This window comes from Cinclus cinclus, unplaced genomic scaffold (assembly GCF_963662255.1).
Source record: "Cinclus cinclus unplaced genomic scaffold, bCinCin1.1 SCAFFOLD_81, whole genome shotgun sequence".
NCBI classification, from domain to species: domain Eukaryota; kingdom Metazoa; phylum Chordata; class Aves; order Passeriformes; family Cinclidae; genus Cinclus; species Cinclus cinclus.
Window position 1 is genome coordinate 281,585 of NW_026912212.1, and position 24,450 is coordinate 306,034.

The following is a 24,450-nucleotide window of genomic DNA, read 5'->3' on the forward strand; positions in this document are numbered from 1 at the left end:
TCCGTCTCCATTCACGAGACAAGAAAAGCAGAACGCAATGGTCTAGAGGGTTGAGAAGAAAAGTGCTCGTAGCGAGCTCGTTGCGGCAGAAGCGAAAGCCAGGAGCAGCGTGCTCGCTGCGAGAAGTAGACGGCGCTTCGCCTCCTTGGGAAGGAAATCGCGTCTGGGCACGAACGGCAGCCAGCGAAGCTTCAGAACAGCAGGCTGTTCTGCTCAGCGTACGAGCCTGAAGTGAGTGGCAAGGGCTAAGGGGACAGTTCCAAGGCATCTAGCTTTCCTGCTAGCAATGCCATTTCTACCCTGCTCCTTTGCCCTTCTGCTCCGAGAGGCAGAGAGCACCTCGGCAGACGCAGTGCAGAGGGAAAGGACACAGTATCCGAGGGAGCGTGGCGCCGCTTAGGCGGGCAAAGCAGAAAGGTGCCGCCCGGCACTGGCTTTGACTCCCTGAGCTTCCTTGCTAGGACAGCAGCCGCCGAAAGCTGGCAACTAGGCTGCCAGAGTGCAGAATGTCGGCGGTCTGGCACGCCTGCTTGCCGAAAGCCAGGATCAGCGAGACAGCGTGCTAGGCTCTGTTTCACAGCACCCTGGAGAACACGCCCTTGAAGAATGCCCTCTCTGCTCCGCAAAAGCTCTGCCACAGTGAAGGTGGAAGAAGCAGCCTGTGGCCACGGGCAGAGCTGGTCAACAGCTGCGCCTAACTTGCCCAAGCTGCGAGAGCATTCTCAGCCGAGTTCTGCTTTGACAGAGCTATTGCTGAACTTTTGCAGCCCCGGAGGCTGCTGAAACCAAGGCTGTGTTCTGCCTCTTCATTCTTGCCTTCCTGTGCTCCAGCGAGAAGTGAAGCTCTGGCACGGCATTCAGCTTTGCCGCCTCTCTGCACGGAAAGCACTAGACAGAACTAGTGTGCTTCGTGCATGCTCTCTCCTCGCTTTTATGGTCACTGCTCTGCTTTTTGCTTGGCAGCGTTCCAAGGGTCCACGGCATACCTCTTGCACAGCGAGAGGTGGCCGGCGAGGAATACTTGCTGGCTTAAGTCGTTCCATGCTCAAGGCATTCATCAGAGCAACACCATGGGGGAAAAGAGGGGGGAACATTGCAGGACAAATTTCTATGCTGGAACAGGATTGTCTGCGAGACAGCTCTCCGCAGCGCTAGTATTTGGCCAGGCTGAAATCAGCGCCACGGGAAGCCAATCTGACAAGCGGAGTGCAACGAGCGCGGCGATATGGGGCCACTTGGCAGGTGGCCGAAGAAAGACGGCTGCCCCGCGAATGGGGTGCCAGAAGGCAAGTTTCAGCAGGGCGTTGCGGGCGAGCTTAATGTGTAGCCGCAGTTGTTCTAGGCGAGATTGTAGCCGAGAAGCTTTCCGTCTCCATTCACGAGACAAGAAAAGCAGAACGCAATGGTCTAGAGGGTTGAGAAGAAAAGTGCTCGTAGCGAGCTCGTTGCGGCAGAAGCGAAAGCCAGGAGCAGCGTGCTCGCTGCGAGAAGTAGACGGCGCTTCGCCTCCTTGGGAAGGAAATCGCGTCTGGGCACGAACGGCAGCCAGCGAAGCTTCAGAACAGCAGGCTGTTCTGCTCATCGTACGAGCCTGAAGTGAGTGGCAAGGGCTAAGGGGACAGTTCCAAGGCATCTAGCTTTCCTGCTAGCAATGCCATTTCTACCCTGCTGTGGAAAACATTGTCCTTTGCCCTTCTGCTCCGAGAGGCAGAGAGCACCTCGGCAGACGCAGTGCAGAGGGAAAGGACACAGTATCCGAGGGAGCGTGACGCCGCTTAGGCGGGCAAAGCAGAAAGGTGCCGCCCGGCACTGGCTTTGACTCCCTGAGCTTCCTTGCTAGGACAGCAGCTGCCGAAAGCTGGCAACTAGGCTGCCAGAGTGCAGAATGTCGGCGGTCTGGCACGCCTGCTTGCCGAAAGCCAGGATCAGCGAGACAGCGTGCTAGGCTCTGTTTCACAGCACCCTGGAGAACACGCCCTTGAAGAATGCCCTCTCTGCTCCGCAAAAGCTCTGCCACAGTGAAGGTGGAAGAAGCAGCCTGTGGCCACGGGCAGAGCTGGTCAACAGCTGCGCCTAACTTGCCCAAGCTGCGAGAGCATTCTCAGCCGAGTTCTGCTTTGACAGAGCTATTGCTGAACTTTTGCAGCCCCGGAGGCTGCTGAAACCAAGGCTGTGTTCTGCCTCTTCATTCTTGCCTTCCTGTGCTCCAGCGAGAAGTGAAGCTCTGGCACGGCATTCAGCTTTGCCGCCTCTCTGCACGGAAAGCACTAGACAGAACTAGTGTGCTTCGTGCATGCTCTCTCCTCGCTTTTATGGTCACTGCTCTGCTTTTTGCTTGGCAGCGTTCCAAGGGTCCACGGCATACCTCTTGCACAGCGAGAGGTGGCCGGCGAGGAATACTTGCTGGCTTAAGTCGTTCCATGCTCAAGGCATTCATCAGAGCAACACCATGGGGGAAAAGAGGGGGGAACACTGCAGGACAAATTTCTATGCTGGAACAGGATTGTCTGCGAGACAGCTCTCCGCAGCGCTAGTATTTGGCCAGGCTGAAATCAGCGCCACGGGAAGCCAATCTGACAAGCGGAGTGCAACGAGCGCGGCGATATGGGGCCACTTGGCAGGTGGCCGAAGAAAGACGGCTGCCCCGCGAATGGGGTGCCAGAAGGCAAGTTTCAGCAGGGCGTTGCGGGCGAGCTTAATGTGTAGCCGCAGTTGTTCTAGGCGAGATTGTAGCCGAGAAGCTTTCCGTCTCCATTCACGAGACAAGAAAAGCAGAACGCAATGGTCTAGAGGGTTGAGAAGAAAAGTGCTCGTAGCGAGCTCGTTGCGGCAGAAGCGAAAGCCAGGAGCAGCGTGCTCGCTGCGAGAAGTAGACGGCGCTTCGCCTCCTTGGGAAGGAAATCGCGTCTGGGCACGAACGGCAGCCAGCGAAGCTTCAGAACAGCAGGCTGTTCTGCTCAGCGTACGAGCCTGAAGTGAGTGGCAAGGGCTAAGGGGACAGTTCCAAGGCATCTAGCTTTCCTGCTAGCAATGCCATTTCTACCCTGCTGTGGAAAACATTGTCCTTTGCCCTTCTGCTCCGAGAGGCAGAGAGCACCTCGGCAGACGCAGTGCAGAGGGAAAGGACACAGTATCCGAGGGAGCGTGACGCCGCTTAGGCGGGCAAAGCAGAAAGGTGCCGCCCGGCACTGGCTTTGACTCCCTGAGCTTCCTTGCTAGGACAGCAGCTGCCGAAAGCTGGCAACTAGGCTGCCAGAGTGCAGAATGTCGGCGGTCTGGCACGCCTGCTTGCCGAAAGCCAGGATCAGCGAGACAGCGTGCTAGGCTCTGTTTCACAGCACCCTGGAGAACACGCCCTTGAAGAATGCCCTCTCTGCTCCGCAAAAGCTCTGCCACAGTGAAGGTGGAAGAAGCAGCCTGTGGCCACGGGCAGAGCTGGTCAACAGCTGCGCCTAACTTGCCCAAGCTGCGAGAGCATTCTCAGCCGAGTTCTGCTTTGACAGAGCTATTGCTGAACTTTTGCAGCCCCGGAGGCTGCTGAAACCAAGGCTGTGTTCTGCCTCTTCATTCTTGCCTTCCTGTGCTCCAGCGAGAAGTGAAGCTCTGGCACGGCATTCAGCTTTGCCGCCTCTCTGCACGGAAAGCACTAGACAGAACTAGTGTGCTTCGTGCATGCTCTCTCCTCGCTTTTATGGTCACTGCTCTGCTTTTTGCTTGGCAGCGTTCCAAGGGTCCACGGCATACCTCTTGCACAGCGAGAGGTGGCCGGCGAGGAATACTTGCTGGCTTAAGTCGTTCCATGCTCAAGGCATTCATCAGAGCAACACCATGGGGGAAAAGAGGGGGGAACATTGCAGGACAAATTTCTATGCTGGAACAGGATTGTCTGCGAGACAGCTCTCCGCAGCGCTAGTATTTGGCCAGGCTGAAATCAGCGCCACGGGAAGCCAATCTGACAAGCGGAGTGCAACGAGCGCGGCGATATGGGGCCACTTGGCAGGTGGCCGAAGAAAGACGGCTGCCCCGCGAATGGGGTGCCAGAAGGCAAGTTTCAGCAGGGCGTTCCGGGCGAGCTTAATGTGTAGCCGCAGTTGTTCTAGGCGAGATTGTAGCCGAGAAGCTTTCCGTCTCCATTCACGAGACAAGAAAAGCAGAACGCAATGGTCTAGAGGGTTGAGAAGAAAAGTGCTCGTAGCGAGCTCGTTGCGGCAGAAGCGAAAGCCAGGAGCAGCGTGCTCGCTGCGAGAAGTAGACGGCGCTTCGCCTCCTTGGGAAGGAAATGGCGTCTGGGCACGAACGGCAGCCAGCGAAGCTTCAGAACAGCAGGCTGTTCTGCTCAGCGTACGAGCCTGAAGTGAGTGGCAAGGGCTAAGGGGACAGTTCCAAGGCATCTAGCTTTCCTGCTAGCAATGCCATTTCTACCCTGCTCCTTTGCCCTTCTGCTCCGAGAGGCAGAGAGCACCTCGGCAGACGCAGTGCAGAGGGAAAGGACACAGTATCCGAGGGAGCGTGACGCCGCTTAGGCGGGCAAAGCAGAAAGGTGCCGCCCGGCACTGGCTTTGACTCCCTGAGCTTCCTTGCTAGGACAGCAGCTGCCGAAAGCTGGCAACTAGGCTGCCAGAGTGCAGAATGTCGGCGGTCTGGCACGCCTGCTTGCCGAAAGCCAGGATCAGCGAGACAGCGTGCTAGGCTCTGTTTCACAGCACCCTGGAGAACACGCCCTTGAAGAATGCCCTCTCTGCTCCGCAAAAGCTCTGCCACAGTGAAGGTGGAAGAAGCAGCCTGTGGCCACGGGCAGAGCTGGTCAACAGCTGCGCCTAACTTGCCCAAGCTGCGAGAGCATTCTCAGCCGAGTTCTGCTTTGACAGAGCTATTGCTGAACTTTTGCAGCCCCGGAGGCTGCTGAAACCAAGGCTGTGTTCTGCCTCTTCATTCTTGCCTTCCTGTGCTCCAGCGAGAAGTGAAGCTCTGGCACGGCATTCAGCTTTGCCGCCTCTCTGCACGGAAAGCACTAGACAGAACTAGTGTGCTTCGTGCATGCTCTCTCCTCGCTTTTATGGTCACTGCTCTGCTTTTTGCTTGGCAGCGTTCCAAGGGTCCACGGCATACCTCTTGCGCAGCGAGAGGTGGCCGGCGAGGAATACTTGCTGGCTTAAGTCGTTCCATGCTCAAGGCATTCATCAGAGCAACACCATGGGGGAAAAGAGGGGGGAACACTGCAGGACAAATTTCTATGCTGGAACAGGATTGTCTGCGAGACAGCTCTCCGCAGCGCTAGTATTTGGCCAGGCTGAAATCAGCGCCACGGGAAGCCAATCTGACAAGCGGAGTGCAACGAGCGCGGCGATATGGGGCCACTTGGCAGGTGGCCGAAGAAAGACGGCTGCCCCGCGAATGGGGTGCCAGAAGGCAAGTTTCAGCAGGGCGTTCCGGGCGAGCTTAATGTGTAGCCGCAGTTGTTCTAGGCGAGATTGTAGCCGAGAAGCTTTCCGTCTCCATTCACGAGACAAGAAAAGCAGAACGCAATGGTCTAGAGGGTTGAGAAGAAAAGTGCTCGTAGCGAGCTCGTTGCGGCAGAAGCGAAAGCCAGGAGCAGCGTGCTCGCTGCGAGAAGTAGACGGCGCTTCGCCTCCTTGGGAAGGAAATGGCGTCTGGGCACGAACGGCAGCCAGCGAAGCTTCAGAACAGCAGGCTGTTCTGCTCAGCGTACGAGCCTGAAGTGAGTGGCAAGGGCTAAGGGGACAGTTCCAAGGCATCTAGCTTTCCTGCTAGCAATGCCATTTCTACCCTGCTCCTTTGCCCTTCTGCTCCGAGAGGCAGAGAGCACCTCGGCAGACGCAGTGCAGAGGGAAAGGACACAGTATCCGAGGGAGCGTGGCGCCGCTTAGGCGGGCAAAGCAGAAAGGTGCCGCCCGGCACTGGCTTTGACTCCCTGAGCTTCCTTGCTAGGACAGCAGCTGCCGAAAGCTGGCAACTAGGCTGCCAGAGTGCAGAATGTCGGCGGTCTGGCACGCCTGCTTGCCGAAAGCCAGGATCAGCGAGACAGCGTGCTAGGCTCTGTTTCACAGCACCCTGGAGAACACGCCCTTGAAGAATGCCCTCTCTGCTCCGCAAAAGCTCTGCCACAGTGAAGGTGGAAGAAGCAGCCTGTGGCCACGGGCAGAGCTGGTCAACAGCTGCGCCTAACTTGCCCAAGCTGCGAGAGCATTCTCAGCCGAGTTCTGCTTTGACAGAGCTATTGCTGAACTTTTGCAGCCCCGGAGGCTGCTGAAACCAAGGCTGTGTTCTGCCTCTTCATTCTTGCCTTCCTGTGCTCCAGCGAGAAGTGAAGCTCTGGCACGGCATTCAGCTTTGCCGCCTCTCTGCACGGAAAGCACTAGACAGAACTAGTGTGCTTCGTGCATGCTCTCTCCTCGCTTTTATGGTCACTGCTCTGCTTTTTGCTTGGCAGCGTTCCAAGGGTCCACGGCATACCTCTTGCACAGCGAGAGGTGGCCGGCGAGGAATACTTGCTGGCTTAAGTCGTTCCATGCTCAAGGCATTCATCAGAGCAACACCATGGGGGAAAAGAGGGGGGAACATTGCAGGACAAATTTCTATGCTGGAACAGGATTGTCTGCGAGACAGCTCTCCGCAGCGCTAGTATTTGGCCAGGCTGAAATCAGCGCCACGGGAAGCCAATCTGACAAGCGGAGTGCAACGAGCGCGGCGATATGGGGCCACTTGGCAGGTGGCCGAAGAAAGACGGCTGCCCCGCGAATGGGGTGCCAGAAGGCAAGTTTCAGCAGGGCGTTCCGGGCGAGCTTAATGTGTAGCCGCAGTTGTTCTAGGCGAGATTGTAGCCGAGAAGCTTTCCGTCTCCATTCACGAGACAAGAAAAGCAGAACGCAATGGTCTAGAGGGTTGAGAAGAAAAGTGCTCGTAGCGAGCTCGTTGCGGCAGAAGCGAAAGCCAGGAGCAGCGTGCTCGCTGCGAGAAGTAGACGGCGCTTCGCCTCCTTGGGAAGGAAATGGCGTCTGGGCACGAACGGCAGCCAGCGAAGCTTCAGAACAGCAGGCTGTTCTGCTCAGCGTACGAGCCTGAAGTGAGTGGCAAGGGCTAAGGGGACAGTTCCAAGGCATCTAGCTTTCCTGCTAGCAATGCCATTTCTACCCTGCTCCTTTGCCCTTCTGCTCCGAGAGGCAGAGAGCACCTCGGCAGACGCAGTGCAGAGGGAAAGGACACAGTATCCGAGGGAGCGTGACGCCGCTTAGGCGGGCAAAGCAGAAAGGTGCCGCCCGGCACTGGCTTTGACTCCCTGAGCTTCCTTGCTAGGACAGCAGCTGCCGAAAGCTGGCAACTAGGCTGCCAGAGTGCAGAATGTCGGCGGTCTGGCACGCCTGCTTGCCGAAAGCCAGGATCAGCGAGACAGCGTGCTAGGCTCTGTTTCACAGCACCCTGGAGAACACGCCCTTGAAGAATGCCCTCTCTGCTCCGCAAAAGCTCTGCCACAGTGAAGGTGGAAGAAGCAGCCTGTGGCCACGGGCAGAGCTGGTCAACAGCTGCGCCTAACTTTCCCAAGCTGCGAGAGCATTCTCAGCCGAGTTCTGCTTTGACAGAGCTATTGCTGAACTTTTGCAGCCCCGGAGGCTGCTGAAACCAAGGCTGTGTTCTGCCTCTTCATTCTTGCCTTCCTGTGCTCCAGCGAGAAGTGAAGCTCTGGCACGGCATTCAGCTTTGCCGCCTCTCTGCACGGAAAGCACTAGACAGAACTAGTGTGCTTCGTGCATGCTCTCTCCTCGCTTTTATGGTCACTGCTCTGCTTTTTGCTTGGCAGCGTTCCAAGGGTCCACGGCATACCTCTTGCACAGCGAGAGGTGGCCGGCGAGGAATACTTGCTGGCTTAAGTCGTTCCATGCTCAAGGCATTCATCAGAGCAACACCATGGGGGAAAAGAGGGGGGAACATTGCAGGACAAATTTCTATGCTGGAACAGGATTGTCTGCGAGACAGCTCTCCGCAGCGCTAGTATTTGGCCAGGCTGAAATCAGCGCCACGGGAAGCCAATCTGACAAGCGGAGTGCAACGAGCGCGGCGATATGGGGCCACTTGGCAGGTGGCCGAAGAAAGACGGCTGCCCCGCGAATGGGGTGCCAGAAGGCAAGTTTCAGCAGGGCGTTGCGGGCGAGCTTAATGTGTAGCCGCAGTTGTTCTAGGCGAGATTGTAGCCGAGAAGCTTTCCGTCTCCATTCACGAGACAAGAAAAGCAGAACGCAATGGTCTAGAGGGTTGAGAAGAAAAGTGCTCGTAGCGAGCTCGTTGCGGCAGAAGCGAAAGCCAGGAGCAGCGTGCTCGCTGCGAGAAGTAGACGGCGCTTCGCCTCCTTGGGAAGGAAATGGCGTCTGGGCACGAACGGCAGCCAGCGAAGCTTCAGAACAGCAGGCTGTTCTGCTCAGCGTACGAGCCTGAAGTGAGTGGCAAGGGCTAAGGGGACAGTTCCAAGGCATCTAGCTTTCCTGCTAGCAATGCCATTTCTACCCTGCTCCTTTGCCCTTCTGCTCCGAGAGGCAGAGAGCACCTCGGCAGACGCAGTGCAGAGGGAAAGGACACAGTATCCGAGGGAGCGTGACGCCGCTTAGGCGGGCAAAGCAGAAAGGTGCCGCCCGGCACTGGCTTTGACTCCCTGAGCTTCCTTGCTAGGACAGCAGCTGCCGAAAGCCGGCAACTAGGCTGCCAGAGTGCAGAATGTCGGCGGTCTGGCACGCCTGCTTGCCGAAAGCCAGGATCAGCGAGACAGCGTGCTAGGCTCTGTTTCACAGCACCCTGGAGAACACGCCCTTGAAGAATGCCCTCTCTGCTCCGCAAAAGCTCTGCCACAGTGAAGGTGGAAGAAGCAGCCTGTGGCCACGGGCAGAGCTGGTCAACAGCTGCGCCTAACTTGCCCAAGCTGCGAGAGCATTCTCAGCCGAGTTCTGCTTTGACAGAGCTATTGCTGAACTTTTGCAGCCCCGGAGGCTGCTGAAACCAAGGCTGTGTTCTGCCTCTTCATTCTTGCCTTCCTGTGCTCCAGCGAGAAGTGAAGCTCTGGCACGGCATTCAGCTTTGCCGCCTCTCTGCACGGAAAGCACTAGACAGAACTAGTGTGCTTCGTGCATGCTCTCTCCTCGCTTTTATGGTCACTGCTCTGCTTTTTGCTTGGCAGCGTTCCAAGGGTCCACGGCATACCTCTTGCACAGCGAGAGGTGGCCGGCGAGGAATACTTGCTGGCTTAAGTCGTTCCATGCTCAAGGCATTCATCAGAGCAACACCATGGGGGAAAAGAGGGGGGAACATTGCAGGACAAATTTCTATGCTGGAACAGGATTGTCTGCGAGACAGCTCTCCGCAGCGCTAGTATTTGGCCAGGCTGAAATCAGCGCCACGGGAAGCCAATCTGACAAGCGGAGTGCAACGAGCGCGGCGATATGGGGCCACTTGGCAGGTGGCCGAAGAAAGACGGCTGCCCCGCGAATGGGGTGCCAGAAGGCAAGTTTCAGCAGGGCGTTGCGGGCGAGCTTAATGTGTAGCCGCAGTTGTTCTAGGCGAGATTGTAGCCGAGAAGCTTTCCGTCTCCATTCACGAGACAAGAAAAGCAGAACGCAATGGTCTAGAGGGTTGAGAAGAAAAGTGCTCGTAGCGAGCTCGTTGCGGCAGAAGCGAAAGCCAGGAGCAGCGTGCTCGCTGCGAGAAGTAGACGGCGCTTCGCCTCCTTGGGAAGGAAATGGCGTCTGGGCACGAACGGCAGCCAGCGAAGCTTCAGAACAGCAGGCTGTTCTGCTCAGCGTACGAGCCTGAAGTGAGTGGCAAGGGCTAAGGGGACAGTTCCAAGGCATCTAGCTTTCCTGCTAGCAATGCCATTTCTACCCTGCTGTGGATAACATTGTCCTATGCCCTTATGCTCCGAGAGACAGAGAGCACCTCGGCAGACGCAGTGCAGAGGGAAAGGACACAGTATCCGAGGGAGTGTGACGCCGCTTAGGCGGGCAAAGCAGAAAGGTGCCGCCCGGCACTGGCTTTGACTTCCTGAGCTTCCTTGCTAGGACAGCAGCTGCCGAAAGCTGGCAACTAGGCTGCCAGAGTGCAGAATGTAGGCGGTGCTGCACGTCTGCTGGGAGAAAGCCTATAAGGGAGAGGTAGCGTGCTTGTTTTTGTTTCAGACCTCTTCAACAGTGAATGGGTAAGGAGTCGCTTATCGCTGCGGGCACATCTTGTCAACAGCTGCACCTTACTTTGCCAAGCTGCAAAAGCATTCTCGCTTGAGTACTGCTTTGATAGAAATATTGCTGCAGTTTTGCAGTTCCGGAGGCTGCTGAAACCATCTGTGTTTTCTGTCGCTTCATTCTTGGCTTTCTGTGAAACATCGATAAGTGAAGCTCGGGCAGGGCATTTAGCTTTTCCGCGTTTCAGCACGGAGGGCACTATACAGGAATACCGCGAGTCGTGCATGCTTTCTCCTGCCTTTAAGCTCCACTGCTGTGTTTTCTAATTGGCACTGTTCCCGTAGGCCACGTAACTGCCGACCAGCGAGAAGTGGCCGGTGAGGAGTACTTGCTGGATTACTCGTTTCCATGGCCAAGGCAATCACCACAACAACAGCATGTGGGAAACGAGGAGGAAACATAGCAGGGCAAGTTTCTCCGCCTGAACATTTTTCTCTGGGAGACATCTCTGAGCCTTACGTGGAAGCGCTTTGCCATTAGGTTTCGAAATGCAAAGAACTCCTCGGCAGATGCAGTGAATAAGGAAAAGACAAAATAACCTGGTGGGTGTGATGCGACTTACGCGGGCCAAGCAGGAAGGTATTGCCCTTCACCGTCTTTGATTTCTTGTCCCTGCCTTTTACTTCCAGGTTCTAATAACTAACTTCCGTGCTAGTTTGCTGTGGTGTCACTCCATTCTGTCCAAGGAATGGAGAGAATTTCAGGAATTGGGCAACTATCTCATGTAAAGCCCGCTCTAGGACAGCTTCTCTTGCTAAGCTCTGACAGAACATAACCGTCACCCTAACCCCTAACCCGTACCCGAACCCTAACCCTAACCATAACCCCAACTCTATCCCTATCCCTATCCCTATCCCTATCCCTATCCCTATCCCTATCCCTATCCCTATCCCTCTCCCTAAACTAAACGTAACCCATACCTGTACCCGAACACTAACCCCAACACCAACGCTAACCCTAACACTAAACCCAACACTAACCCTAAGAGTAATATTAACACTAATCCTAACCCTAACCCTAAACCTCATCCCTAAACCTAACCCCGCACCCTAACTCTAACGCTAAGCCTAAGCTTAATAATAACATTAACCTAAACTTAACCTGAAACCTAGAGCTAGACATAGGTGGCACTTTCCCCCAGGAAGCCAAACTCAAGAGCCCACAATGCTGATGTCTTTTTGTAGGGTACGTTTGGCCCTCCGTTTGTACACAGGGCCTGGGCTCAGCACACACCTGTGAGTCAGTTGAATAAATCCCGGTTTACATTTCAAGGGTTCTCCTTCTGGCACTGCATGCTTGCCTATCTGGACTGGCATGTTCATCTCCCCTCATGGACACATTCACGAACAACTGACCAGATTTGGCAGAGAACATCCAATAAAACTCACAGTCCGGGAGCAGAAAATCTCTTGGGGTTTAGTTCCATCTCTCACCTGTTCCAAATGCAGGGAAGATGGGCTTTTGTCACACATCACAACAGCAGTGATGGATCAGGGCTTTTGTTAAATTTAATGAAAGGGTATTAAAAATAAACTAAGTGTGATATGTCTTTTAAGGCCATTAAAGCTTTTTAAAACCCAAGGAGATCATCACAATGCCCGAGTTCAGTCTCCTATTCGTACTGGTTTTGATAGCATGAAATACATAGGGTTCTTTTAAGAAATGGTAATTTGTAGCATCTAAACCTCTGGCTCCTCTTGATTTGCACTTACAGCCCCTTGCAGGAAGCTCTGCAGCCTTTTTTTCCATCCTACATTGGAGAGAGGATGCATATGAGTGACACACATATGCACAAACTGTCTTTCTGGCTCTTCAAAAAGTTAAAAACGCCTGTAAGAAAAATGATATAAAGCAATAATGTGTCTCAGACTGTTCAATAAAAAGGAAAACGGAGCTTTAATGTCCCTTTAATGAGAGGTGTTGAATAAAATCTTCTCCCTGAGTTTGCACACAGTAATAGCATTTTTTTTAACAAACAAAACTAAGATTTTTTTTTTGGACCAAATAAGTTAGGTCTGTATGAGAACAGCTCAGGAGGCTTTCAGGGCTCACAGCGATGATGGCAGAGCACAGAACATTAAAAATGAAGTGTTAGTTCCCTGACTTAATGCCCGGATGGAGCCAAACCATTTTGCAGAGAGACAAAAGAGCTTCTTCTCCTTGTTTCCGAGCTCCCAAGTCAGCCTGTAGTTCATCTCCTGCACCAGTGCAGACCAATCTGACGTGGGTAAGTAACAGATCCGGCTCCCGAGCTCCAAGCCACACGGCCCTGACGCGAACGCAAGTCAGGAATACAAAAACAGCTGTGCAAGAAAGATGAGAGAAAAATCAGAAGAGATATTCTCCTATTTCTACACAGCAATACCGAGCCAAGCTGTCTACATCCAGGACCAGGTTTTCAAACAGTTCCCTAACTCTTTACCTAGATGGAAAAGGTCAAGTGGCTTGGCCCATGCCAAGCCAATGATCCTATTCATGAGAAGGAACAAACCAGCTCCCTGTCAAATCAAACCATTTGAAATCTGACCTGTCAGATGCTCTCATGGACCAGCAATAGGGATCAGCATCCAGGCCTACGTGGATTTGTTTCTTGCAGACCATTTTCCCTCTTGGAATTACATTTCTTTTATAGCTTTTGTTCCATTTTAGTCCTTGAGAAGCAAGTTCTGGGTGAATACCATGCAGAGGTCCAGAATGGTAGTGCTGCTTTATTTTTCCCATCAGTTCCTAGCTTGGTGTGCTGACAGACTATCCCGGAATTCAGAGGTCAAGCAGGGTTGGCTTTGCATTGCCTGTACCTCTGGTCCCACTTTTTGCAAACACAACTTGTGCCAAGGTCACTGAACTCATCACCTCAGCTTTTCCCTCCAAAAGATCCCCTCCTTATTTCCCTGTAGGTGAACTCAGATCCACTCTTCACCTCCACTGGTCATCCAAGTGTCCATTCTGTTCCCCCAGTGACCCCAGCAAGGTCCCTTTGCCTTTCTCCTGCCCCTCTCCAGCCCCAGGCCGCTCCTCTGCTTGCTCTCTCCCACGGGCCTCATCCTACACGGAGCCTCTCCTCCCTTTCTTGCCGGCTGCTGCCAGGGAAGGAGGACACAGAGTCCCGAGGGCTGAGCCCTGCCTGCTAGCCCTGGAGAGTCCTGGCTGCGCTCCCCATGGGCCTCGGAGAAATTTCCCAGAGGAACCGCCTGCCGGGCTCCCTTCAACTACCTCAGCAATCCCCTCAAAAATGCCTCCTCACTGCCCTGGACATCCCCTCGCATTTTCCTACACAAACACTTCTTGTCTCCCCTCTAAATGACACCGGGGCTTTCAGCTAAATCAATGGCATGACCCGTGCCGCCTACTGCTCATGGGTCACCCAACCACAATCAAGAGCAAATGCTGGTTGGCCTTTAAGAACCTGAAATAACTTTGAAGCAAAAGAAATAATCTTTTTTCTTCTTTCACATGCTGGACTTGCCTCTGGGGATATGTGCTGAGCTCTCGCTGCAGGGGACTGTCAGGCCCGAATGGCTGGGAGTTCATCTTCTTCTCCCTTGGTCGTCAGAAATTGTCATTAATTACACCACAGAAATGCTTTCTGAAACCTTTCCCCTTTCCTGTCCTTTGCTGGTACATCTTCTCTCTCTGCCTTTGAATTTACAGCTGTTCTTAGGCGGGACCAAGGTGAAATTTTTAGCTGGATTTTTCTAAAATTTCTAATTATACTGAAATTATTTCCAATTCCCCAATGAGAAGAGCACAGACTCACAGCCATTCAGGGCTGGCAGCCACCGAGGGAAATCTGAGACAGTATTAATACAAGTGACCTTTCCTGTGAGTAGCCATCACTCCAGTCCTCCAGCCTCAGCAAGTTTCTGCCGTGAATGGACCCAACTTCTAATGCAAACCTAAATTTCCGTCAGCTTTTGTTAGAAAGATCCCGGACAGTAAATCATACTACAGAATTTAAAATTTGCACAAAGAATAACAGACCCAGGCCAAACCCAACCACCCCATCACTGCTCCACCCCACTTTTGGCAGGAACAGTCGTATTGTTTACAAATCTTCTCCTTCCCTGCTGCTTAGTTCTTCACTGCACATCCCCAGAGAGGATTTACTCCACCTTTCGTTCACCACAGCACCTCTCTCCTCAGCACAAATCCCACTTGGCACAGATAAAACGGAGCAGACCTAAGGCAATGGATCCAGCAGCAGCTGCAATTCCAAGCTCCCCGTTCCCTGGATTGCCCACCCAAGCGCTCCTGGCAACCTCACCTCAGCCCGGACTCTCTGTCCTCAGAGGGAAACACAGCCTGATGGGACACGGCTCTGGCACTCCACTTCCTCTTGCTCCTGCTGACCTGGAAAGCCACAGGTAAACCCAGTCCCCCGGACTTCGAATCCCTGGACACCAGCAGAGCTGGAGTTTCACCCAGATTCCAGATTCCCAAGGCACTTCATCCCAGCAGGGAGGAAAAGGGGAACCCTGTATCCTCTGACTGACCTCACAGCACAGGCAGGACCGGGAGCCCTCCACTGGACTTTGCACAAAGGGACACCCAGGGTGCTGCATTGCAAGAAATCCCAAAGAGAAATGCCTCCAAAACCTGACAGAGAAAGGTTTCAAGTCACTCCAGAACACAGACGGCTGTTCATGCCTTCTCAGGCCACACCAACCCTGTCCTATCCACCTGAGCTGTGCAGGTGAGCTGTGCAAAGGCTCCCCTTCCTCCCAGGCAATTGCTGTCTGAAGCCACAGATGTCCGCCCTGGGCAGCACCTGTAAACAATGTGGGAAAGGCAAAATGAGAATGTTTTCTGTCAGAAAATGAATAATAATAATGATAATAATAATAATAATCAGAACTCCTGACAAATTTAGTAACATCACTTTCATATGATAAATACTGGCCATGCCCATCCTTCCGGCCCATGTGAAAACAGGAAGGAGAACTACAGGAAAAGCAGAGTCCCTTCTTTGGATGTCTAAAGACTCTTCTGCACTTTATGCTCTTTGTGCTCTTTAAATGAATGGATTGCTGCTAAAAGAACCTCAGGCCCGTATTTTCTCAGCCACAGGCAGGACAAGGTGACTTGAAGCTGGAGAGCAGGGAGATGCAGGACCTTGGCAAGCGAGGGATAAGAGCAGGGGAAGCAGGGGAGGTGGCGGGGGAGAGCTGGACACTTGAAGGAACAGGTATTTTCTTGTTTACATTCATCAGTGCTGGGAACTTGGAAAACACGTGGTGCTGCATGCATCGAGGACACAATGCCCATGCTGTGGTTGTCTTCCCTTTACTCATAAGCCTTGGCTTCACCCCCTTTCCAGGGTGTCAGATCTTCCCCCTGGTCTCTCTGACCTGCCTCGGCTAGCTCAGGGTCAGAGAGATGGGGGATTTTTTATCTGACATGGACAAAGGTAAAAGATGAGAGGAGGCTCTCTTTCCTGGGATGATCCAAGTTTATTGTCCTGAAGGGTTCCAGGGAGAAGAGAGATAGCATGGGAAACACGGGGTATTTTCAATCCCAACTCAGGGGCGGAGGAATCCCGTATCACAGCCACTCAGGGCTGGCCAGGGGAAAGGGAGGGGTTAAGGGAAGGGGACAACCACGATACAAACCGAGAGTGAAACAGAACGAACCATCCTCAGTGCAACACAAAAACATAAATGTGCATTAAAACACCAGGGGAGCAGAGAATTCCTCCAGGCTAAAGGTGAGTCTGGTCCCACTACAGGGATGTATCCACTAAAGGAGGGGAGTTGTTTATGGGAACTGACCACAAAAATCAAACCCAACAAACACGGAAAGGGACTCTGTCGAGCTGCACCACCGAGTGTTGGCAGCAGGCAGAGGCACGAGGTGCACGCATGACCGAGAAGTACCACTTCACTTGGTTTTTCTGCTTATGTGGATTTCAGTTCTGCTTCACTTCACAGCTGCTATTCTGTCAAGGTCACTTCCATTTTCACAAGCCTGTGTCACGTGTGGTCAAGGCTGGAAATCCTCCCTTAGGATTTCCATGTCTCATCTGGATTTGCCAGGAAGCACGTGCACACAGAGATGCCCGTTTCCGTGACAGGTCACTCAGAAATCATGTAAGCCAGCAACTTGCTCCTCACTGGATCACTTGGAAATACATAAAAGAGCCAGAAGAAAAATAACCAATCAACAACCCACATTTGTTGACATAGCTTAGTGCAGCTTCATCCTAATATTCTGCCCAGTGATGGAGAGAAAGAAGGAGGAAAGCTGTTCTCCCACTTCTCCCAGTTCTGCACCAAGCAGTTGGAAACAGCCAGCACTGCCCTCACCTGCAGCTGTGGCAGCTTCCCTCCTTCCTTCAGCCTCGCCCTGACTTCTGAGGGGCCAGAGGCACCACACCACCCAAAAGCATCAGCGCTCACACCCAGTGCCAGTACGGATGTCTTCATGGTCCATCTTTGGCCAAACAAACCTCGGGCATGGTTTTGCTTTCCTGACAGACTTGGGCAATCTCATTCCCATTTATCAAGGCAACGCACCCCCCCCCTCCCTCCCCCCCCGCCCCCCCGCGTATGGCTCTGGAGTAAGAGCCCCTCTGGAACAAGAACTCGAGAGAAGACTGCAGGGAAGAATCCAAGAGCAAAATGAAATCCCACATATTCAATGCAGGCCGGCTTCTGGCAGGTTCCTTGTGGCTTTTGGGGCACAAGAAAAGCCTTTAGACCATAAAAACATATGTGAAAACCCCACACCGAGCACTTGGTTTTAAAGCTGTTATTGCACTTCATGTTACAGATAATAGAATTGCTTTGGGATTTGGCATTTCCTGCACCCACGCAAACACATTAAAATAATTAAGTGCTGAGTCCTGAAGCTCAGTTCTTCCAATCTTATTTTGGTGGTGTCACTTGACATACCAAAATCCAAAGCAATACTTCCAAAAATGAAAAGCAACTCCCTCCCCTCCCCATTCAGTTTTCCAGTGGAGGGGTCCTTTTAAGAACAAGTTAAAGAAAAGAAGAAAAGCCCAAGACCTACTATCAGCTAGTGTACCAACCCCCTGTTTTCCATAGATTCTCATTATGCCTGATGGCTTCTCTAAGAAAATCAATTTGTACATGTAAAAACCTGTCAAGTAGGGGCAGGGGTTTCTGAGCCCCCACCTCGCAGGTGAAGGATCTGAGGAAGAGTGGCACAGAGGGATCCCAAAGTGCCCAAGAGAGGTTCAAGTTCACTGCGTTTGGGCAGCATTATTTGAAACCAAAGTGCTCTGCAGCTGCCCCAAGCCTGGAGTTCACAGAAACAAAATGAGCTCCCCCTCCTGCCTCGTTTTCTGACTTCTCTCATCAAGGGACAATCACATCATGCAAAAAATAAGAGAGAAGATGCTAACACCAGTCCAGTGCCCCCCAACAGCTGGCACCAGGATTCATTCCCTCCCCTGGCTGATGGAACTTAAACCCAGCTGTTCTGGGATTTAAGGAGCAAAGCCCAGCTTTGCCACTTGCTGTTCCACTCCTTCCCGCATCTGCAGAGCACAGAGATTGCTGGGTTCCATATTACATCTCAAAGCAGCAGCCCTGGGAGTGCTGCTGGAACCCAGAACGCCCCCCCCCCCCCCCCCCCCCCCCATTCCCAGACACCAACCGGACTGGTCAGCCTCATACTCCTCAGGGACAAAAAAACCAAAAACCAGTAAAAAAAATGGGTATTTTACACCAAACAGGACCCATTTCAGAGGACAAATATCCCACACTGCCACCCCGAGCATGCCCAAGGCTTTGTGACAGAAAAGCAAAACTTCACATGTGAAGCACCATTTCCCTTGGAACAACACCCTCCATAAAAATTGCCACATAAAAGCCCAGGTGTTTGCAACATCCTCGGTAACACATTGCACATAAAGGATCAGGTCCCTGGCTGTCCTTGTTTGAAAGACAGGTGTTTGCTAAGGAAAGCAGAAGCTTCCCTTTGGACTGAAAAATGTGATGCTTCCTTCCTTCCGATTATAATGATTTTGAAATTAAGGGAGCTCTCAGCCAAAGATATGGGGGTAGGAATAACAGTTCTTTACTAGTATACCTAACAAGACAAACAAGAACAACAGCTATGAAATTACCCACAAACAGAACAGTAACTCAGTCCCAGTCCTTTCTGAGCTGCAGTTCCCGGTGCTGGGGGCGGGCAGGTCCTGCAGAGCCGCAGGAGGGCTGGGGGTGATGGCAGCGTTGTCCCAGGGGGAGAGAGAGATGGAGAGAGCCCTCCGCTCACGGTGTCGGTCCTGGTGCTCAGCAGAGTGCTGGATGGTGGTAGTTTACAGCAAGAAGACAGCAGGGCAAGGTCCGACAGCAGTGAGGATGGTTCCCAACGCTGGGATGGCGGTGATGGGAAAGAGGCAGCGATTGTCCTTCTCCTCTGAACTCCGAGGGGAGAATGGGCCGAGGCCCCGCCTTCCGCTTCCTCTTCTGGATGTTTGAATCTCGGGGGGTTTCCCTCTTCTCTCCCCTCCCCCTTGCCACCAGGGCCTAGTCAACAGATATCTTAGCATGACAATGGGGAAAATTCCACAGAGGGAAAAAGGAAAGAACCAACCCCCAACAGGTGATCATCCTTATCTCTGTAGGAAGTATCTTCTGTTAATGGGCCATTGAGTCCTACTGTATAACTGATGAGATTACATCATCCTATTGGGAGATACTCCAGCCAGGAGGACTAGCCAAGCCTTTCCTACCTAGATAAAAAACTGAGGCTTAGAACGCCAAAGGCAACCTTTTTCCACTGGATTCCAGAGGAAGAACCAGGCTTTTTTTCCACATCATTACTGGACCCTTTGGAGGAAAACTGCACCAGCACCCTGACTGACAGGGTATCAGGTTGTATTCTGACTCTGTTAGTGGTTGTATTTTTTTTTTAATTGCATGTATTTTGTTTTTCCTTTTTCTCTTCCCTATTAAAAATTGTATTACTGACTTGAAGTCTCACTGGTTTTGCTTTTGATCCAGTACAGATGGGTTGGACTGTGAGGGTACACAGAGACCCACTGGGACATACTGGGACATACTGGGAATGATACTGGGCAATAATGTAGCAAACTGAGGATACTGTGAGTGATACGAGGTATAGTGGGACCAACTGGGGACACAGGGAACAGTGTCTCATCCGCCACAGCCTCACAGCCCCTCATAATACAGTTCGGCACCAAAAACACCTGCAAAGTTCGGTGCCCAAAAAGCCTGGTTAGAGCCCCCCAAGCTTCCCCCAAGTGCTCCAGAACCACATGCGTTCTGCCCTGGGGACCTCAAGTCACGGCTCGGACTCAAAAGTGTCCCCCAGGTGCTTTCCCGGACCCCAAATGCTTCGTCCGAGCCACTTCCGGGACTACAGCTCCCATCATGCTCCGCAGTCCCGTTAGAGTGCTATTCCAGCCGTGACTACATCTCCCATCAGGCACCGCGACCCACAAAGAGACAATGCGGATGCGCCCTCCTGTGATGCTCCGCGGCTGTATTCAATCGTATTATGCCCGTGCCTACAATTCCCATCATCCCCCGCGCCCCAGAGAGCCCCGTTCTAGCCCCCCAGGTGCCCGCCCGGACCCCGAAGCGCTCCACATTCCCCTCCCTGACCTCCAAGTTTTCGCCCTGGACCCCCAAGAGCTCTCCCAGCCTCCGAGGTGTCCGTCAGAATCCCTCAGTGCCCTGCCCAGTGCCCACCCGGCCCATTGAAGTGTCCTACATACCCTCAAGTTCTAAATTCCCTGTGTAGACCCAAGACTGCCCCAAATGTACCCCAGAAATGTCTCCCTGGACTCCAGAGTGGCCCCTTTTACCCTGTCTGAGAAAATGATAACAAGGATTACAGAAGGACTGAAAAAAGTCTACTTATCATACAGAAGGAGAAAGCAATAGCCAGTAGTTTTCAATTAATTAATGAAGGGAATTGTGTTACTTAGAACCAATCACCAAGAATTTTTATGATTGCTAAAACCGTATAGATTTTTTAACACATAAATGAAAAATTAGGTAATAAAAATATTATTTTTATTATTAAAAGAAAAACATCTTTGCAATTTTATTATTTTATTAATATATAATTATAATAATAAACATGCAGGGATTTTTTTTATGTTTTAGGATGTCAGTCCCAGGTGGGCAATGTCTGACATGGTGAGGTTGGAGGTGAGAAGCAGGTTGTCCAAATAGGGTCAACCCTGAAAGGGATCATTCTTCTCTGTGCCCAGACCTTCTAAGGTGACATTCATCATCAAGATCACCTGGGGAATGCTTCGGTCACCTCTTCTCTGAATTGAAAAATTAAAAAAAATATTCACTTGATTAAAACCAAAAATCATGAGGTGCACTTTGAACTCTCTCTCCTTAACGCTGACACTGACACTGACACTGGGGATCCAAGAGCATTGTGACTGAGGAACCTCATGGAACCAAGAGTCCATTGCTACACTGTGCAGCCTGTGGAACCAAGGGGAGCACAGTGACATTGCGGGGCCTCATGGAACATTGGAGACTATTCTGACACTCTGGGACCCACTGGAACAAGGGACTGTTACAGCTTGGCAGGGCCTCATGGAATCAAGGGCACGGCAGTGAACACTGTGGGTCTGCACAGGATGAAGGGTTCATTCTGACACCGTGGAACCCAGGATACCATTGTAACACTATGGGGCACCATGGAAACAAAGGTGCATTGTGACAGAGCAGGACCTCACGAAACCATCGAGGCCATTTTTACACATTGAGGCCTTGTGAAACCAAAGGGCCATGGTGGCACTTCAGAGCCTTGTGGAGCAAACAGGACCCTAGTGACACTGTTGGACTCAGTGGAACCAAGGGGCCATTGTGACACTTTGGGTGTCATGGAATCAATGGTCTGTTTTGACACTGCAGGCCTTAACGAATCACAGAGACTATTGTGGCACTGCAGGTGATGTCTTGGAGTGGCTACCTAGAACACAGGCTAGACAAGGTTAAGGGAATAAAGTCGGTGCTTATTAAAGGCCTTCAATAGATACACCTTGGACAGTGAAAAGCTTCCCAGAGGCTACACCCAAGGTGGATGGTGGTCATGACTTTTTCAGACAGATATAAGTTTGGTCTGTTTGCATATAAGGGGTTAATCCTCCAATTACAGCTTCCGCTAATGAAGTCATATTCCCTCAGTTTGCTCCCCCCTCCCAATTCACTTTTGTTTATTGTATTTGGAACCTGAGGCTGTAGGGTGTCCTTGAGTTTCAGAGGAATCTTTTTGTCTGACCAAAATGTGAAGATAGTTAACTAATACTTTCTATGGAGTTTAGAGTTATGCATTGATGCATAACAGGATTTCAAAAATATAAAGGCTAAAATCTTATGCCATGACAGGCCTCACTGAACCAAGGGGCCACTGTGACACTTTGTGGCCCCATGGAACCAAGGAGTCCATTGTGACGCTACAAGGCCTCATGGAAGCAAGGAACCATTGTGACACTCTGGGGTCTTGTGCTAAGGGGTGATTGTGTCACTGTGTGACACCATTGAATTAAGGAGTCCATGGTGACACTGCAGGGCCCCATGGAACTAAGGATTCATGGAACAGTGCGGACCCCATGGAACCAAAGATCCACTGTGACACAGCAGGGCCTCATGGAATTCTGGAGACCATGATGACACTTTGAGGCCACGTTGAATCAAGGGGCTCTGCAGGGCCTCGTGGAACCAAGGAGACCATTCTGCCATTGTGAGTCCCCACAGAACCAAGGGTCCATTGTGACACTGCATCACCAAGGAGACCCCTGTGACACTGCAAGGCCTCATGGGAACAAGGGACCTTGCAGTCCCTTGTATATCTGCAGAGGGATTTGTCTCCTCTACAACGCATGTGGGGGAGACACCTGGCTGAGGGCTCCACATCCTCCTGCCTTAATTTTCTTTGCATTTCTCATTGTTCTTTCAAAATACCCAAACCCAGGGTAAAGATGTTGAGCTAAGACAACGATGGCAACATGGGGGGGGATCTTCCAGGGGATGTGGGGGGTGCTGTGTTCAAGAGGGTTGAGGGTTCCTGGGAGGGATTTGGGGGTCGCTCAGGGTCTTGGATATTCTAGGCTGAGCAGTTCTAATTGCTTTGGGAAACTCTGGCAGAGGTTCTGGGGCAGTTGATCAAGGATCCCCTGCCCAGGAACTGTCCACATATCCCCTGTACCAGTTTTGGGTTTCTCCTGTCCTGGATCCCCCTCTCCTCGCTGTCATTCTCCTTGCCCCCTGCTCATTCTCATGTTACCTCGCTCCTGGTCCCACCCTGCTCCCATCCCAGTCTGGATCCCATTCTTGGTCTCATTCCCTGTCCCGTATTCTCTGTCTGGTTGTCATTCTCATAATCCCGGTCCCATATTCCCTGTCCTGTTCCCGTTCTCATATTCCCAGTCCTCATGCTGGTCCCGCATTTCCATTTCCGTATTTCCTGTCCCATTTCCGTATTTCCATTCCCAGCCCTATTTCTAATCCCGGTCCCATCTTTCTAATCCCTATCCCATATTCTCTCTCCAGTTGCTGTATCTGTATTCCCTGTCCTGTTCCCACATTTCCATTCCCAGTTCGTGTCCTGTATTCCCCGTCCCAGTCCTGTATTCTTGTTTCTGTTCCTGGTTCCCGTTCCCATTCCCTGTCCCCATTCCCTGTTCCCTCTCACCAGGCCCCGCCGCCATCGCTCCGGCCCCCCCCGCGGCCCACACGTGACCAGGGAGAACCCCGCGCTGCTTCCGCCCACCAATCACAGCGCGCGATCGCTCCTGGATTTGCATAACCACGCTTTCGGTCCTGACCCCGCCCACCGCCGGCTGAAGCGGCGTCCGGGCGCTGTTTATTCCCAGTTCCCTCCCAGTGCTCCCAGTAAGAGCGGTCCTAGCACGGAAAGCGCTCCCAATTCCTTCCGGGTTCTCTCAGGATCGCTTCGAGTGCTCCCAGTATTGGTTCCAGCACTGTGCAGGGCACGGCCACTTTGGAACCCCCCAGGGCAGAGCACGGCTGCTTTTCAGTGTCGGCACCGACCTGGGCCGGGCTGGGAGCGGAGGAGGGGGAGGAAGGAAAGAGGAGCGGGAAGAACAAGAAGGGGAAAGTCAGGAACATGAGGAAGAAGAGCTGCAAGAGAAAGAGCAGCAGCAGAACCACTCGGCTCCCCCGCCCGCCCGCTCAGGCTGCAGTTCCCCCAACTCTGGCAGCATCGCCCTGCCCCCCCGGAACCCACAGGTGAGCGGGAAGGGGGACCTCGCCCCAAAACCAGCGGGGGCGTCTCTGGAAGGTTTTCTTTTTGAGGGGCCAGGGTACGTTTGGATCTTGAAGGACCCCGAAGCTCAGCCGGAAATGCCCCGGGAGGGATCTTGGCAGGTCCCACGTGGTGATCACCCAGTACTGGTGGGCAGAGGGCCAGTATGGGGTTTGGGGATCCCCAGGAGAGTCGTGGGGGAATGCGGGAGCCCCGGAGAGGGGAGAGCGCAGAGGGGCATTCCCAGAGCCAGGGAACCCCGGGCAGCCTGGAGGAGTGCAAGAGGTTGGTGATGAGCAGCCCCAGGCTCTCTGAGGTTGAAAGGGGTGATGACATCTCCAGCTACCCTTGGCCCGCAGGAACATCAAAACCAATGTGCTCAGCCCTTGTTTTTCCCCAAAACCAGGATTTCCCATTCCCAAATCATGGTCAGATGGAGGAGGAGGCCGTGAGGAAGATGGCCCAGAAGCCCTATGCAGGTGAGGGGGAAGTCCCTGCCCCCTTCCCCCTCTGTCCTGCTCCATCTCCCAGCCCAGCACGGCCCCTGGCTGCAGGACAACCCCGCTGCCGACACCGTCCTGCTGGGGACGTGCTGGGGGGATCTCCTTCCCCCTCCCTCTGGAACAGAGGCAAATCCCATCCTCTCCTTGTCCTTCCTCCCCCAGACAAGGAGCTGAGGATGGAGACCAGGGAGGACAAATCCCCACAGCTGAACCTTACGGAAAAGGCATTTTAAACCAGCTCCATGATGCAGGAATCCATGGAGGAGGAAAAGCCCCAGAGATCCCTCATGAGGGGTTACAAATGCAGATCACGGTGATCCAAAGCAGAAAGACCCACTCCGGGCCAGGGAGGTGGCCAGAGATGCTGCTGGAGCTTAGAGCTGAGAGTCCATGAGCAGCTTCATGATGGGGAGAAGCCCCACAAGTGCTCAGAATGTGGGAAGAGCTTCAGCAAGTGATCCTACCTGATCCAACACTGG

General features: G+C 52.9%; 1 protein-coding gene across 1 annotated transcript; it reads left to right on the forward strand.

Moving 5' to 3' along the window:
• The first annotated feature begins 18,644 nt into the window (after positions 1-18,644).
• On the forward strand, positions 18,645-24,204 carry LOC134057583 (uncharacterized). Its single transcript, XM_062514569.1, has 5 exons — positions 18,645-18,682; positions 22,899-23,003; positions 23,050-23,452; positions 23,875-23,947; positions 24,134-24,204. Exons 1-5 carry the CDS (start codon positions 18,645-18,647, stop codon positions 24,202-24,204), a joined length of 690 nt encoding a protein of 229 aa, XP_062370553.1.
• The last annotated feature ends 246 nt before the right edge of the window (positions 24,205-24,450 follow it).